This window comes from Musca domestica, unplaced genomic scaffold (assembly GCF_030504385.1).
Source record: "Musca domestica strain aabys unplaced genomic scaffold, Musca_domestica.polishedcontigs.V.1.1 4, whole genome shotgun sequence".
Taxonomy (NCBI): Eukaryota; Metazoa; Arthropoda; class Insecta; order Diptera; family Muscidae; genus Musca; species Musca domestica.
The window spans coordinates 17,073,726-17,091,718 of NW_026712328.1; the positions used below are offsets into that span (position 1 = coordinate 17,073,726).

Here is a 17,993-nt window from a genome sequence, read left to right on the forward strand (position 1 = left end):
GTGGGCACCCACAAACCAGAATTGGCACATTAGAAGAAGTGTGTATTTATTTTTGAAGATTTGTATCACATTGTAATTAATAAAATCTGCCGATAATTTAGGTAATCGCAGAAAATTTGTTAGAAAATTTTAACAACTTGTTTTGTCTGGTAGACATTAAGCTGTGGAATTGCTCACATGTTATCATATGAATGCCCATGTTATAAAAGCATAGCACAACAATTACAAAAACAATAACAACGTCAACAGCGTCAGCAACAATTACAATAACATAAAATGTTAATAGAATTGTGTTCTAATTGTTTTCGACTCTCTGTTGTTATGCGCCCGCCAATATTTTCTTGTTCGGCTGTATTCGATTCGATTTGTTTAAACTACTTTTTTTCTTTTGCAGAATTCTGGCAGCATTCGTTATTCCCGATTAGCTCAGAAATTTGTCAAGAGGCGAAAAAAACCCGACAACTGACAATATTCTCGGCGGCTGCGGCCTCTGCTGCAAAATAGTTCATAGTTTCTTTTAAATTGTTCCGAATACACCTGTCCCGTTTGTGATGAGAGCAGCAGCGGCGGTCCCAGTCCAATTTCGCGAGAGAAACACAGCTAGAAAGCGGGAGAATTTTGTTTGGATCCCTAATTGCAAAGAGTTTAGTCGGTTTTGATCGCTTCAACGGTTCAGTGGCAAAGAACGTGTGAACGAACGGGCGATAGACTCGAGCAAAAGTTTTGTTTCTTAACGAACTGCAAAAGAAATTTGAAATAATTAATAAAAAAAAGAAAAGAAAGAAAGTGCACGCAACAAGAATAAAAGAAAAGTTCTGAGACAAGAAATAAGACCAAAAAAATAATAATTTTTGAAAAAGAACTGGTTATGCAGAAAAAGTGAAATAAACCAAAAGAGCAATTCAACTAACAAAAACCTCAATAAGACCAACCAATCGATCATTTTGATTTTAGTAATATGTAAGTTGATTTCAAGATTATCTGAAGAGTTGTGCAACCATCAAATCATCATCATCCATCCATCCATCCACTTGATTTGATATCCTCAAGTAAAACGAAAAGAAAAAAGAGCAAAGACAAATGCAAACAACAACGCCAGCGTTGTTCCTCCTGTAATGTGCCAACGTACAGAGCGATCTTCGTTAATTTATTATGCAAACAATTAGTTTATTTCTATTATGCCAATGAGAATGAGCGTGTGTGTGAGTATGCATGTGTGTGATTTTCAAAATTTTTTGTGGTTTTCAATCTCTTACTCACGTGTGCGATCATTTTCATTGCTTTGCCAAGCCTCCCCCACCGCCCCTATGCACTCTGTTTGTTTTGTCTGACATCAAGTGTCTTCGTCGCCACCATCGTGATCACCAGCATCTTCCCCCCATCCAAATACATCCATATAAGCGAGAGGGTTGATAACATCTGAAAATATCATCATCAGCAGAAGCGACATCAACAGCATCAATTCTCGACTATACAAAGCGATGAGCGTTTTAATTATTTTCCTTACCTCATCTCACTTAAAAATTGACCACAGTCAATTTTCCTCCGTTTTTTTTTTGTTTTTTGAAAAGTATTTTTTTTTTTGTTTACATACAGTGGTTAGATATGGTGAGTTGCTGAATATTCGGGGTCATATGAATATGTTCGACTTATTCTAACGAGGACATGTGATGACATTTTTTTGGTGTTAACATTTTCCATGTGAAAAACAATATAATGAGACCGGCGATAAGTTCCGTCGGGCCGATTTATTTGCACCTTCCGCCATGGTTGTATCAATTATCAATCATCAATATCAATTTATTGTATATTCAGTTTTTAATATTAGTTTGCAATTAAATCAAACATATTATGGCTTAAAAATGGCCTATATAAGATCGGCCATCTGACAACTAAGTTTGCAGTCAAAAGACATAATTGTGATTTGAAAGTCAAAGAGAGTCAAATGACAATAGTGCAAAAACTACTAAGTTTATTGTAAAATTGTTGTCAACAGAAGTGCTCTTGGCCGACCGTACATAGGCTAAAACATCTGCTTTTTAATCAGCTGATGGCACTGGATGATTCTTACAGCTGATTGAAAACAGCTCTTATGTTGTCGATTAAAAAATGCTTACAAGTTTCAGGCAATAATTTAATTATTTTTCTGATCATAAACATTCAACGTTGTATTATTCCATTTAAGAAATAATTTGTACCATAGAAATAGTCATTTGAATTTGGTTCTCTCAACAGTTTAAAAATGAATTCTCTCAAAATAGCCCAACACTTCTGGGGGTAATCAGCCTGGGGCTGGGGCTGTAGTACCCATGGTACAGTAAAGAGAAGATAGGTTAAGTAGGAAAATTTAACAAGTAAAAATCTACCTGTATGGACTGTAATGTTAAAATTATTATTAAAACAAATGCAACAAGTTGTTCATTATTAAATAAACAAAACAACTTGTTGCATTGATTTTGAACATGTAAACAAAATACGAGAAAATTGAATGAAAGGTCTACATTTATTTTCAAAATTATGTTGCATATTTCTCTAAAGATGTATTTCGCATTTTGATTGCAACTGAATTTGAATATTTTCCCAACAATTTTCATATGGTTGAAAAGAACATACACATGCACAAATTAATACAAATAATTGAAATCAATTTCATTTAAATAACGAATATCTCGAGGTAGCGTTGTATGGGCCTATACCAAAACCTAGACTTATATTCTTTGCAGGGATGTCTCTTACATAATGGGAGCGTCTACTGCCAATTTATAGCAAATTCGGGCTAAAATTGAGACTAAAACACTCAAAAATATATATAAAATAGCAAAATGTTTGTAATTTATGGATTCGAAACCCGCTGCACAGATTTTCCTGAACATTTCCAAGTATGCTACAACATCGCCTGAAAGTACAATATGCTATATATATATTTTATACCCTCTACCATACTATGGAGGGTATATTAACTTTGTCATTCCGTTTGCAACTCCTCGAAATACTCACGTCAGACCCAACAAAGTATATATATTCTTGATCAGCGTAAAATTCTAAGTCGATTTAGCGATGTCCGATGTCCGTCTGTCTGTTGCAATCACGCTATCTTTCGAACGAATTGAGATAGAAGGCTAAAATTTTGCACACACGTTTTGCCAGTAGGCAGATTAAGTTCGCAAATGGGCCATGTAGGTCTACGTTTTCATATAGCCCCCATATAACGGTACCTTCTATATTCGGTATTTTGATGATTTTAGCGACATTATTCACCGTTGCCTATGACAGAAAACTGTCTGTGCGGGTACACGTCTTCGTGTAGGCCCATATATCTGTACCTCCCTATATTCGGTATTTTGACGATTCTAGGTACAATACCCACCGAAATTGTTTGAGATGTCGTATTTGAACTTCGTAATAGATGCTACAGCCTGTGACAGAAAATTGTCTATGCTGGTCCAGGTCTTCGCACAGCTTCGATATAACGGTAACTCCCTATATACGATATTTTGATGATTGTAGCTACATTATTCACCGTTTATTTCAAGTTTCGAATTTAAATATGGTAATGGCTTATGACAAACAATGCCTATGTATGTCCACGTCGTATAGGCCCCAATATAACGGCTATATTCGGTATTTTTAAAATTTTAAAAAAACATTTTTAAGGATTTTATTTTTTGAAAATCTTCAAATTCGTTCCAAATGGTGGAGGGTATTCAAAGTTCGGCCGGCCGAACTTACTGCTTTTTAACTTGTTGAAATTCCACTTGTAACTGGAAATAAAGCGTCAGAATCGGAGGTACCTCCTAAAAATTTTGATCGATTTGGAATGCGTAAAAAAAATTTGGAACAAAAATAAATTTGACAAATTATATTGAAATCGGTTCAGATTAGGATGTAGCTGTCATATATATTTTCTACCGATTCTGTTTATTGGATGCACCAAACACGATATGTATTTTCTATTTTAATGAAATTTGGAATGAATAATGAGATTTGATCAGAAAATAAATTTGCCATATTATATTGAAATCGGTTAAGATTTGGATATAGTTCCCATATATATATATATATATATATTCTCGACCGATTTCACATATTGACACGGTATGTACTTCCAATTAAAAAAGTAAAGTAAAGTAAATTTTGTCAAATAATATTGAAATAGGTTCAGATTGGGATATGATTTTATTAAGAAGCATTGATGCACAACGCCTTTGCAATGGTATTAAGCTAACAGTAAAAAACTACACAACAATTTAATTGAAGATACGATTATTACGGGGAAGTATGTTACAACCTCGAATTCCCTAATTGCAACATAAATGCCACTCAACTTCAAAAGATCGCAGTTTCCTGCACGCTTGGCATTTCCTATGAAATTAATAAATCCACAAACCCTTCGTGTATGAATACTAAATTTGTCATGTTAATGCTTTTCTCGTGGTTTCTGGCATGTTAACGCATTAAAGTATTACAATAATTATGTTTTTTTTTTAAATTTTGAATTTTGACAATTCATTCAATTCTATCACACGTGGTAGCTGATGTTCCTAATAAAATCAGATGCACCGTTTATTTATGTATTTTAAGTAATCCGCAATTTTTATACCCTACACCACAAGGTGGTCAGGGTATTATGTCTTTGTGCATTTGTTTGTAACAGGCAAAAGGAAACGAGATAGACCCATAGTTCCTTTTGATAATCTGCATAGAATCACATTCTGAGTCGATTTATGCATGTCCGTCTGTCCGTCTGTCCATGTATTTTTGTAAACAAAGTACAAAGTACAGCATTTATTGCCCGATCCAGATGAAATTTTGCACAGATCATTTGCTTGGCCCAAGGACGGACCCTATTGACATTGGAGATGATCGGTAAAAATTTAGATATATCTCCCATATATATCTTCGTCCGATTTGCCTTTTATTGTTCACCAAACGTGTAATATCAGCCCGAATTGTATGGTATTTTGCATATACAACCAAATTCGGCCTGAAAATATGTATGCCAAATTTGATTAAAATCGGCTAAGATATAGCTATAGCTCCCATATATATTGTTCATCCGATTTGTTATTTTTGTTAACCGCCGCCGTAATATGCACTCTGCAACAACAATATTTGGCGAAATATATCAAATACAGCTCAGAAATACATTTGCTAAATTTTATCGAAATCGGTTTAGATTTGGATATAGCTCCCATATATAACTTTGTCCGATTTACCTTTTATTGTACACCAAACGTCTAATATTTGCCCCAAAGGGATGGAACTTACAGCCGTAATATGCACTCTGTAACAATGATATTCAGGGAAATATATCAAATACAGCTCGGAAATATCTTTGCCAAATTTTATCAAGATCGGTTCAGATTTGGATATAGCTCCCATACATATCTTTATCCGATTTCAAATTAATTGTGCACCAAATGGGCAATACAATTCCGAATTTAAAAGATACAAATGCTTCGGCATATTTAGTCCTTTGAACTTTGAATTATAATTATTATCATAGCGTGTATGATTGAATTCTCCCATAAAAACTTTTAATTGTTATGTGGAGCCCTACTAAATTAGCAAAGTGGTGTAGGGTATCATAAAGTCGGCCCCGCCCGACTTTAAGACTTTCTTTACTGGTTTTAAATAAATTTAATCAAACAATATACAAACACGCATATCTTTCAATTTTGTTATTTTATTTTCATCAGCCGTTTGGTAACGTCATTATTCTTGACATAATTTTGACGTTTTTGCTCAGTTTTGCTACTTTTCCGTTCCCGTAGTTTTTCAGTTATTTTATTTCTGTGGGAGTGGATAACACAAATATTTTGCAGTTCGCTCTATTGTTAATTTTTCCATTAATAAAAGTATGGAAACGAAGCTATAAGCAACATGACATAATTACTTGTAGAAGATTTAAGAACTGGCAGAGCCCGTTTTGTATCAGGCTGTATCTGGCCTTTTTCTTTCAAAAGATATGGTGACAGCCTTAACATGTTGTGAAATGCGTATCCGCCATTATTGTTTTTATTTTTATACCCTACACCACAAGGTGGTCAGGGTATTATGTCTTTGTGCATTTGTTTGTAACAGGCAGAAAGAAACGAGATGGACCCATAGTTCCTTTTGATGATCTGCATAGAATCACATTCTGAGTCGATTTATGCATGTCCGTCCGTCCGTCTGTCCATGTATTTTTGTAAACAAAGTACAGGTCGCATTTATTGCCCGATCCAGATGAAATTTTACACAGATCATTTGCTTGGCCCAAGGACGAACCCTATTGAAATTGGAAATGATCGGTAAAAATTTAGACATAGCTCCCATATATATCTTCGTCCGATTTGCCTTTTATTGTGCACCAAACGTGTAATATCAGCCCGAATTGTATGGAATTTCGCATATGCACCCAAATTAGGCTTGAAAATATGTATGCCAAATTTGATCGAAATCGGTTCAGATATAGCTATAGCTCCCATATATATTGTTCATCCGATTTGTTATTTTTGTCCACCGCCGCCGTAATATGCACTCTGCAACAACAATATTTGGGGAAATATATCAAATACAGCTCAGAAATACATTTGCTAAATTTTATCGAGATCGGTTCAGATTTGGATGTAGCTCCCATATATAGCTTCGTCCGATTTACCTTTTATTGTGCACCAAACGTCTAATATTTGTCCAAATGGGATGGAATTTGGCACTTACGACCGGATTGAGTCTAGAAGCTAGTATGTCAAATTTGGTGAAGATCGGTTCAGATATAGCTATAGCTTCCATATATATTATTCATCCGATTTGTTATAATTGTTACCCACAGCCGTAATATGCACTCCGTAACAACGATATTCAGGGAAATATATCAAATATAGCTCAGAAATATCTTTGCCCAATTTTATCGAGATCGGTTCAGATTTGGATATAGCTCCCATATATATCTTTATCCGATTTCAAATTAATTGTGCACCAAATGGGCAATACAATTCCGAATTTAAAAGATACAAATGCTTCGGCATATTTAGTCCTTTGAACTTTAAATTATAATTATTATCATAGCGTGTATGATTGAATTCTCCCATAAAAACTTTTAATTGTTATGTGGAGCTCTACTAAATTAGCAAAGTGGTGTAGGGTATCATAAAGTCGGCCCCGCCCGACTTTAAGACTTTCTTTACTGGTTTCAATATACAAATGAGCGGATTGACGATTATTTACGCCATTTACATTGTTGACTTTATAATGCTTTAATGTAGTTCAAAATAAGCAATTAATATGTGTTTTAACTAGAAAATAGGAAAATTATTCATTATGCCTTGAACTTGTTGACGGCATTTTAATACAGTTTTACTTCTCTGCAATTAAATAAGTAGAAATTATTACTATAGCTTATATATTAATATCACGCAAAATATGTGCATTTTCTTGATCAACCAGAATGATTATAGACACTTTTTTTTGAGTTCCAATACCGTGTTTTAATTTAATAATAATAATTTTGGTTGTAAAAGTACACACATATATCAATATTCGTGACTTCAACATTCCAAATATTTGTGTAATGTCATGTAAATTATTGATGAGGTTGGCTGTTCGAGGCATCAGTTAAATGTGACACAACAAGATGACAATTAATTATACAGTGCGTCATAATGTAGTCTGGTGGGTGGAAAAGTTCACTTGGGGAACGAAAGTTTAGAAAAAAGCATCCAAATTGACAGATCCACTTAAGTTATGGTTAGGCTAAGAAGTTTCCGAACCGCCCTCGTATATATATTTTGTTGGTTCTAAAATGATTATTTCGATGAGTTACAAATGGAAGGTCATACTATGCATGGTAGAGGGTATACATAGATTGACAAACATAACTTAGCTTGTGACCAATAGTGTAGTGAAGGGTAAACACTTTGTGCATTTTTATATTGGACAGCAACATTTTTATATTGGACAACATTCCAGTACAAGGTATCACTCTCTTGTCTAAAGATGAGGTTGATTCAACATTAATATTTTTTTATATTACTAAGTTTTATTTTCTGTTATTCTGCTTGTTATTTGATGTTTCTTCTGAAAAGGAATGTCCGAACGTCAGAATGTTTGTTTATACAAACAACAAATATTGCCGGTGAACTTGCCCGTATTTTTCTTTTTTGTGATTTCGAATCTCTTGGCATTTTTTCAATTTTTGTTTTCATTGTGGTCTTTGCTCTTTGCGTGCTTTGCTGGCTAGTTCAGTTCTTTTCGTAAGCATCTCGTTTTTTGCTGTCATGTCAATTTTTTCGCCAATACCAACCATCGATTGATTTCAAGTAATTCTCCGTTTTTTATACTTTGTTTTCGTTCAGCATTTTTTATGGAAAAAATGCAAATTTGGACATTTTTGGTGATGCTACTTGATTGTATTTCAATTAATTGAATTTAAATTAATTTAGATGAGAATGTTAATTTATTTAACTTTATATAAAAGTATAAATGTATATTAACTCGTTTTTTCTATCAAGAAAAAGTAAAAATAAAAACTTTTTATGGCCTTCATAATTGAAAAAAGTTAAATCATGAACATGTCTAAACGGCTGGTATTATCTGCCATCCAAACCAGAATAACCTGAAGATGGAGAATGTGAAAAAGTATAAAAATTAAAATTGATTAATAATTCATATAGAAGGTTAACCCGACAAAGAGCTCTAATGTAAACATACCATAACACATATCTAGAGAAAGGGAGATAGAGAGGAAACTTTTCCCACTCATACTTTTATGGTATACAGGGTGAGATGAAAACAACTGCAACTAACTTCAGACTGCTGTCATTTCTAAGCCACTCGTTAAAATTATTCCAGTGACAGCTCATTATATTGTTTATAAGCGTACAAAAGCATTTTGGTGAGAAAGTTATTCGTGATGGAATTCAAGCGTGATAGTGTGATTTCTTTAAATTTGACTGGAAAAAGAACATAATGATGATCCATAATGAGGTTCCTCGCTTCATTTCCAGCGCACAATGGCCACCAAATCTCCGGATACCAATCCGTTGGACTATTGTGTCTGGAGTATTTTGGTAAGCAAGGTTGGCACTAAAAAATAACAAAGTGTCGATCACCTCAAGCAAGTGCTTCGCCGGGAATAGGCCAAAATACCGCAGAGCAACCTTCGGGCAGCGTGTGGCGGTTTCATTGGTCATTTGAAGGCCATAATTTGTGTCAAAGGTGACCAATTCGAACAAATCTAAACTTATTCTAAAATTTGATGCTATTTCCGACATTTTTTGCTTTCATTCAATAAAATTTAAAAAAAATTTAAAAATTATGGCGTTTGACTTTGTTGCAGTTTTTTATCTCATCCTGTATATGGTGATTTAAAATTGCCTCATAAAAATAACCTTGAATTTAAACCTTTTTGGAAAAATTCCACAACAATTATAAATGTTGCGTTAATAGACAAAAGGTAAATGAAACATATACAAATTAATTAATTATTTATTTTAATTGCGTTTATTGAATCCGAATCGGATTTGCTGTCGTCACACATTTCATTGAACCAAACAAATATTCTAAAATGCCTCGTTAAACAGGAAAGTGTGAAAGTGTTGTGATTTAAAATTAAAATAACATAAATTTAATTTAATTATTTTTTTTTTTAATTTCATTTAAAAGTAATTTTTAAATAACAAAATATTTTTATACTTTATATTATATAATATAATGGAGGTGTTCTGCAAATATAATCCCGGTTTTAACCTTGCATATGTAGCAAATCCATGTGACTATAGCACAACTTGGCATAATGATTAACTCTAGATCCCACGCGTAAACCTATTAATATATTTAGTAGCAATTACACGAACGGTGTGATGTGTCAAATTTCTAAAGTGTATTATTGTTAGAAAAGTTGTTTTCGATACGGTCTAAACTTAGGCCCTATTGTTCACATTCACTTAACATCATGTTATAATTTAATATTTTTTTAACATGTTTGTGATGAAATTTCCCAAGTTGGCAAGACACACAAAGAGTTGACTTTGTTGTTGGGTGAAAAATTAACACACCGACTGCTTGTGCTGTCTTCAAAGGTGAGAATATAGTGTATACGTCAAGATATTTTCACCTCAACCTGCGCCTTAGTAACTTTACAGTGGGTGGCAAAATTTAACATACTTATAAGAGTGCTCGTTTATTCTATAACTAGCTGGCCCGGTCCGCGTTGCCGGCCCGTAGTTTTTGTCTATTATGCATATTTTCCCAAGCATAATTATTCACAGATATGACTGATATAAGTGTTCACGTACATGTCGATTTAAAGTGTTTTAAAATACCTGTACCCATTTTTAACCAGTGGGCTTCAATATTTAAACCGTGGGCTTCAACTGTGTGGATGTGCTATACAAATCTATTAAAAAGTATATATCAATGTTATCGCCATATAAGGGATCAAATTAATTTTTAATATGGTAAAAATCGTAGCAAAATCTTCCAGTCAAATGAGCAGTAATTTGGAATTTGCTGTATTTTGTATACTACATAATTGAGGGCTGAATGATTTAAGAATAGCCAAAGTTAATTACTTTTTTATGTTGAAATTTTAGTGTAAGATTTTCACCCCCCTAATACGCATTATTAGCCAAATTCTTTGAAATGTGGTTAAATTAGGAGGTACCTTCTTTATATAGGCACTACTCCGAAACATCGACCTACATTGAAAACTTTCTTCTACCCCTTATAATCCAAGATGACAAATAGAGGCCAAATCAAAATATAGCAGAACAATATAGCATGTCATAGCATTGCGCGTGATTTAAATAAGTAAAAATAGTTTTATCCACCTCATAATTGAGGGCAGAATGATAAGATGGGAATTAATTTTATTTGCCATTTAAATTGTAAGTTGGAGACCCCTTAAAGTCCATATTATCATCATAGGATAATTCAATGATGATTAAATAAATATTCTGTCCCGTGCTACTTTCTTATATTTGTAATTTGTTCATGTTTCCACAATTTATTTCATATGGATGCACATCCCAAATCTACGTTCCCAACCAATATTCTCTTGGGGGTTAAAAATTCAATAGAATACAAAATTTTCTTTTCTGACCACACATTAGATGTGAAAGTGGACTTGGGGATACTCCAATGTGGGGACTTTACTTAAATAAATTGCTATGTGGCAATTATCTGTATGATGGTTCCCTACCCCAGGGTGGCATAAATAAAATTTTTTAGCCAAATCAATTGATGAATGTGATCAATACCAATATGGGCCCTACTCTGAAAATTTCAAATTTTATGCGAAGAGGTTATCTACCCCCTTAGAAACAAAAATGTCAAATAAGGGCCAAAAAATGAAAAAAGTGGCCGGCCAAGACCCCAAAAATAACTTAAATCATAGATGGTTATATAAATATGAAATCGGGTTGTTCCCTTATCCGTGAGTTATGATCGATATAAAGACCTGCAAAAGTGATTTTAGGTATTTTGAATGTTTGGGAAGAATTTCTGGAAGGATATAAAACCTTTTCTTACTAAAAGTCCCATTCGCTCTACTATTTTGCACCTTTTATTTCAATATTGGTATATTACTTATTATTCTCCCAAAGAATTTTGCATTTTAAGCTCTCATTGGACGGATCATTGCCACGCTTTTATATGAGCCCCATTAAGCTTTTTCGGTCATTTTAGTTTGTTTAAATGTGTTCGCATCTTCCAGCTAACCCACGATGTAGGCCCTGGAGTTGAAAGGTAGATGTCAGTTAACATCCTATTTCGCACTTATTTAATTTTTTTAGTGAAAAATTATTCTTTATTTTGTTCACAAAAAATCCACTGAATTCAATATGATTATACAAATTGAAAAAAAATTGACAAAAAAAAGAATAACAAATTGAAAAAGTCTTCAACTTTTTCGCTGATTTTTTACAGCAAATGTTTTAAGATCCTTCCTTACAAAGTTTGTCAATAGAATGTACTATTACTTTAAAATTAGATTCCATTGAAAATGTTTTTTTGATTTTTGCAATGAGATCTCTTTTTCATGATTTTTCAGCGATTTAGAAAAAGTAATTATCTTTTAACTTTGGTGTGACCGCGTTAAATTATTTCGATATCATCTATTCCGTTTCGCCACCACATAATTCGCTACTACACTTCCATGTAACCCGCCATCAATTTCAGTTCTCAAGAAATCAAGTCATTTAAATAAATTGGTATAAATATTCGAATTCAAAAATAAAATATAAAAAAACACTACAAATGTACATTAGAAAAAAGTAAGTCAAAATGGAAAAAAATCATGCAAAATAAAACATTACTATTGTACATTTGAAAAGTCAAAATGAAAATGTTAATATATCACATTTGTACGCGATTTTTTTGGATATTATCCTTTTCGGAGAGTAGACAACTCCGAATTTGTGTGAATCGTTAAAATTAATCCAGCGGTTCTTAAGTTATAAGCGTAGTAACTAACACAACTTACATTTATATATATAGATAGATTTGTACAAGTTTTTACTGGAAGCTGTTCGTTTGCCCAAAAGTCCAGTATGTGAGGGCGAAATGAGAGAGTCATTTTGACATTTGAAATACTGAGAACATTTCTCTGGTAAGAATTATACATTAACATCAGATGTTCAATAATCAGTTGTTTTGTAAAATAACAAACCAATTTAACCAATCTATTATATTAAAATTATTAACAACAATGGATAAGGAAAATGTAGAGGAAAAGACAAAAAATAAATAATTTATTTTTAGTTAGGTGTTAAATCCACCGTTGTGCATCAGTAGAATACCATTGCAGGTATTTGTTGCACACAGTATATTTGTATATGGAAAACTTATGTTTTTTATTATTAATTATTATACTCTACATTGTGTTGAGGATATTACAAGTTTGATTGGGCCAAAAATATTGGTTCCCGACATAGGAAACTATATATTGATCTTTCTATCTCGCCAAGCTGAATCGATCTGGCTGTGTATAGACCAATCGACACTGAATTTTGCATGTAGTTTGAGTTTAGGGCTGGGCAGAAGCCTACCAATTTGGGCGGTCATCAGACAATATTAAGCGGGTAAAGTAAAGAATAACCTTTATGTTAAAAAATACGAAAATTTCCAATAAACCGGCCACTTCACAAATACATTAAAGGGTCACTTCTGACCATTACGTTGATGCTGATATATAGCAAAATAGGTACAATATATATGTAAAAGAAATAGATCTTAGTTATTCGGCTTATAAGTCAAGAACCGCTGGACTGAATGGTTGACTGGTTAATATTTTTAATGCGCGCCCCGTAATATACTTCTTCCATGGTACAATAAGGAGGTACAACTGCTCCGTAGAACTACAAAAGTACAGCCCTGAGGCCATAACCGCTTCCGTTAGAATATTTCAAAATTATATACAACAAATCGTTTTAATTTATTTGATATTTTTCCACATTTCTAGAATGAGTCAAATGGCGCAAAAGATGAATGAAATACCTGGATTTCCATGTCAGAGTTGTTTAATATCTATAATGCGCGTCCCGAAATATGCGGTTTTTATTTTTTAAAACAATTAAAACATACACAAATCGACAGAAGTCGGGCACACTTAGAAAAAAATGTAATCAGCAGGTTGCTTTGTCTGGTTGCGGGCGCGTATTGAAGATATTAACCACTTTTGCCATGGAATTGAAAGATTGAAAATTTTGGATCCTATTTTTGAAAGAAAACCAGGCATTTCATTGATCTTTCGCGCTATTTAACTCATTAAAAAAGAAGTTAAAAGTATCAGTCGGTTTTGCCTACAAATGTTTACCTCAGCCAATGTTCGATTATTTAAATATATTTTGACTTCTGTTATGATTATTCAAATTGTTGACCATATATGGAGTAAATTCTGAAGGTATGGGCCAATATTGTCCATTTCATATGGGACCTAAATAAATACGATTCAAATATTGCGACGTGTCAGGATTGGACTATATTGATTACTCCCTTAACTTTATATGCGTGATACGTGATAATTTTTAGAAAATGATAAAATGTGAATCAAGTACCAGATATAGTCGACCGAAGTAATCCATGTTCATACTTCATCTAAACAGATAAAAATATTGGTGTGGACAAACGAAACGCTGACTTGTTTCGCAAGTTATGACAGAAAAAAGTATTGAAAATTGTGATCCTTTGTGGGAGAGATACCAGAAGAGGTTCGCGGATTTTGTGTAAGAAAAAAATGTTTGTATGTGTCAAATTTGAAGAGAGTTGGATTCTTATTTCGCTTTCTTTGAGTGCTTTGTTTATGAAGAAGAAATGGTCTATACCACATTTATAACGGATCTTGTGTGGATGGAAATATAGAGATGTACCAAGTTTGAATGGAATCGGATGATAATTTCGCGTTTTATGAGCTTCATGGATATTCAAAATTGTGAACCTTTGTGGTGGAGGTACCAGAAGGAGTGGACCGATATATTCCATCTTCACACCAGACCTTGGGTTAATAAAAATATTGTGTTGTGTATAATTTGAAGACAATCGGACTCTTACGTAACATCTTATAAGATTTATAATTATAAAAAATGTTGACGCCTTGTTGGGGAGGTACATGGTGGAGTGGACCGATATTGCCCATTTTCGCACCTGAATCTGCACTGATGCAAATATAAGGATTTGCAAAGATTTAGCAAGATCGATTTATCCTTTATCTCTTTCGGCAGTAAAATTTTTTTGAGAATTTTGACTTTTTCTAGGAGTGGTACCAGAATGAGTGGACCGAAATTGCCCATCTCCGAATTCGGTCTTAGTTTGATAGTAATATTGATATAATATGTACCAAGTTTGGACAAAATCGGATACTCCCTTCGAGAGTTATCGTGCTCACCAGCTAGATCTACTCCAAATGTTCTGAAACGGATTTGGTCCAAAGAGACCTAGGGTCTAAAGCCTTTATTTCAATGTGGCACGTTTTGGCCGTGCATCCCTCTCTAGCCATATGGCTGAGGGTATAATAAGAAAAAATATCTAATAAATGAAAACAAATTGTTGCATATAATTTTGAACAATTCTGAGAGGAAGCGAGCATTGCCCCAGGACGGTATTTCTGTAGTTTTACGAAACTGTTCTACCTCCTTATTGTACCATGGTTCTTTATCTGTAACATTTTGGAAACTCTCAGTAATTCAACTGTTAAAATTGCTCTATTCATGCCGAACAGCATTTTGTTATAATTTGTACAAATTATTGGGTCATCACATGGTACAATAACAGAAGGTAGATAAAATCTACCACCTGAATACTTTTTTCTTTTGGTGTCCCTACTCTGCCAAACATATACTGTTTTAATAATAAGGCAGACATATCAACGTTTTTTTTTTTTTTTCAAATTCAGTTTCAATCATGGTATAAGAAGGTGGTGAAACAGTTTCTGCCTGGACTACCTTTCTGGTTGTACAATAGTATATCATACACACCTACTGTCAGATTTCATTTAAGTATTTTTTTGTTTTCATATTTCAAGTGATTTTATTAATTTTTTTTTAAAATTTTTGTAATTGTTTTACCATTACTTACGACAAATTCGCTAATCCTAAACAATTCTAAGCTCTTTTTTGTCATTCTTTAGCCATCTACGCTCCCATAACGGATATCAAATTGCATTTGTTTATACCACAAAATGTCACATTATAATGTCAAATCAAAAAGTATTTATTTATTTCTTCTATGTACATATGTATGTCCATATTTATGATGTAATTAAGTTTTTTGCAATGCCTAGTGCGATGGAGAAATGTATGAATTACTAATTTTCCTCCCTTTCCATTTTCAGTGTTGACCAATATTGGGCATTGATCAATATTCGCTGGCGTGATTGTGATAAATGAAAATGAATCAATATGATAACATGACTGATTGTGGTCAGACAACAACAACGACAACTACAACATGTTATAGGCGCAATAAAATTGATGATGATCAGAAGGTAAGTGGCAAATTTGGAATACAAATTTTAGATTTAATGGTTTAGCAGATCAACAAAAAGGTGTGAAAGTTACTATTATTTATCTTTTAATTGAACATTTATTTTTAATGATTATGTATATATTTTGAAAATATACGAACCCTCATTATAGGCATTCCACCGCTGGGAGTTAGTTCTTTGGTTATCCAGGATATTTCTAAATTAACCCATTTTGTGACGAAAAAAACCATTAAGAAGTAAAAAAACAGAGCCGAACTTTGAATACCCTCCACAATTTGGAACGAATTTGGCAATTTTCAAAAAAATAAACCGTTAAAAATACTGTTAAAATCTTAAAAATACCGAATATAGCCGTTATATTGGGGTCTATAGGCAACTGTTGTCACAGGCCATTACAATATTCAAATACGAAATTTTAAATAATTTCAGTGTATATTGTACCTAAAATCGTCAAAATACCGAATATAGGGAGGTACCGATATATGGGGCCTATAGGAAGACCTTGACCTGCATAGACAATTTTCTATTACAGCTTACAGTAACCATGAGGTAGTTCAAATGCGAAATTTGAAAAAAAATACTGAATATAGGGAGGTACCGTTATATGAGGACTATACATAAACGTGGACCTATATAGCCCATTTCTATACCAAAAGGCCAAAACAAACACACACCTATACAACGGAAATCTCTAAGTCGACATAGAATTTTATGCTGATCAAGAAAATATATATACTTTGTGTGGTCTAAAATGTATATTTCGAGGTGTTACAAACGGAATGACAAACTTATTATACCCTCCATACTATGGTGGAGGGTATACAAAATGGGAGTTGATAATCTGTATATTAATTTATCTTCAAATACGACATGTAATGCTGCGCCACTAAACTTTCTGCGAAAATTTAAAGATAGGTCACCAGGAGGGTGTGGGTGACGGGTCAAAATTGGGCTATGTAGTCGGATCTAGTATTTTCTCAGAAAATACATACATATATCAATCTCAGTAAAGTTCGCAAAAGGAAAGTTGCATTATACAGGGTTGCCCATATTCGACGGACCCATGACTCTTTGGGCCCATTCCAATCGACGAGGCTTGTCCGCAGGCAACATTCTTTGCGTCAATTGAATTTTGTACGGGAACAAATGCAAATCAATGCGAATAATCCGTTGTAAAGTGGACCGAGCCATGCCCAACTGCTGAGAACGGCGTTTTTGGGATGTTCTTGGGGACCTCTCAACACTAGCTCGTACGGCAGCGATATTCTCGGCCGATCGCCTTGGTCGACTTTTATATGGCATCTTCGGATTAGAAAGAGCCTTACCAGTCGAAATTTTTTCGTATAAACGCTTAATGGTGTTCTTAGAAGGCGCACTTCTCACATTTTTTAATGTTTTAAAAGCACGTTGAGTTTTCACAATTGACTTCTTCTGTTGAATGTAAATTTCAGAGCGCTCGCGTGGCGTGTATTGGTTCGTGGTAAAAATCTGCTTGGACTGACGCTTCAAACGCGGTATGTCATTAAGTGATGTGACATCTCTGTCAAATGTTATGACGTTGCCAGATGGGTCCGTCGAATATGGGCAACCCTGTAGTTCCGCATCATCATTCATCTAATCCTGAAGGAATATGTGTCTATAGTTTTCCGACTTTTCGCTTATCTCGTAACTTTGCACCAAAAGTCATATTCGTGAAAATATTCAATACTGTCTTGTCTTTATCTGACAATCAGTCATCTTTTAACCCTTTTACACTGAGACAGATAACGTAGTTCATAGATTCAAATAACACTTAATCCGGATCTGTGAAATGCACTCTTTAAAAAACATTGACTGTGGAAAAGTAGATTCTAAATGTTTTTTTTATGTTTCGAACTTGTAATAATGAGACTCATGCCAGACATTCGACATTTATGTCAAGTCAGCAAATTTCTGAAATACACTGTCAGTACAAAGTTCAATGATCGATGGTGTAGGGTTAAATAAAACGAACTACTTTTTATTATCAGCGATATTATAGCTTGTTACTTAG

General features: G+C 33.7%; 1 protein-coding gene across 2 annotated transcripts in view; it reads left to right on the forward strand.

Moving 5' to 3' along the window:
- The first annotated feature begins 440 nt into the window (after window positions 1-440).
- LOC101891546 (progestin and adipoQ receptor family member 3) overlaps window positions 441-17,993 on the forward strand; it is a 50,719-nt gene continuing 33,166 nt past the window's right edge. The window contains exons 1-2 of one of the 2 annotated variants that reach the window (XM_059126666.1): window positions 441-960; window positions 15,809-15,961. In XM_059126666.1, the coding sequence (XP_058982649.1) occupies window positions 15,860-15,961 (102 nt within the window). In that variant the 5' untranslated portion in view covers window positions 441-960; window positions 15,809-15,859. Of the gene's footprint in view, window positions 961-15,579; window positions 15,713-15,808; window positions 15,962-17,993 lie in introns of those variants that run through there. The other variant, XM_059126667.1, reaches the window with a different exon arrangement.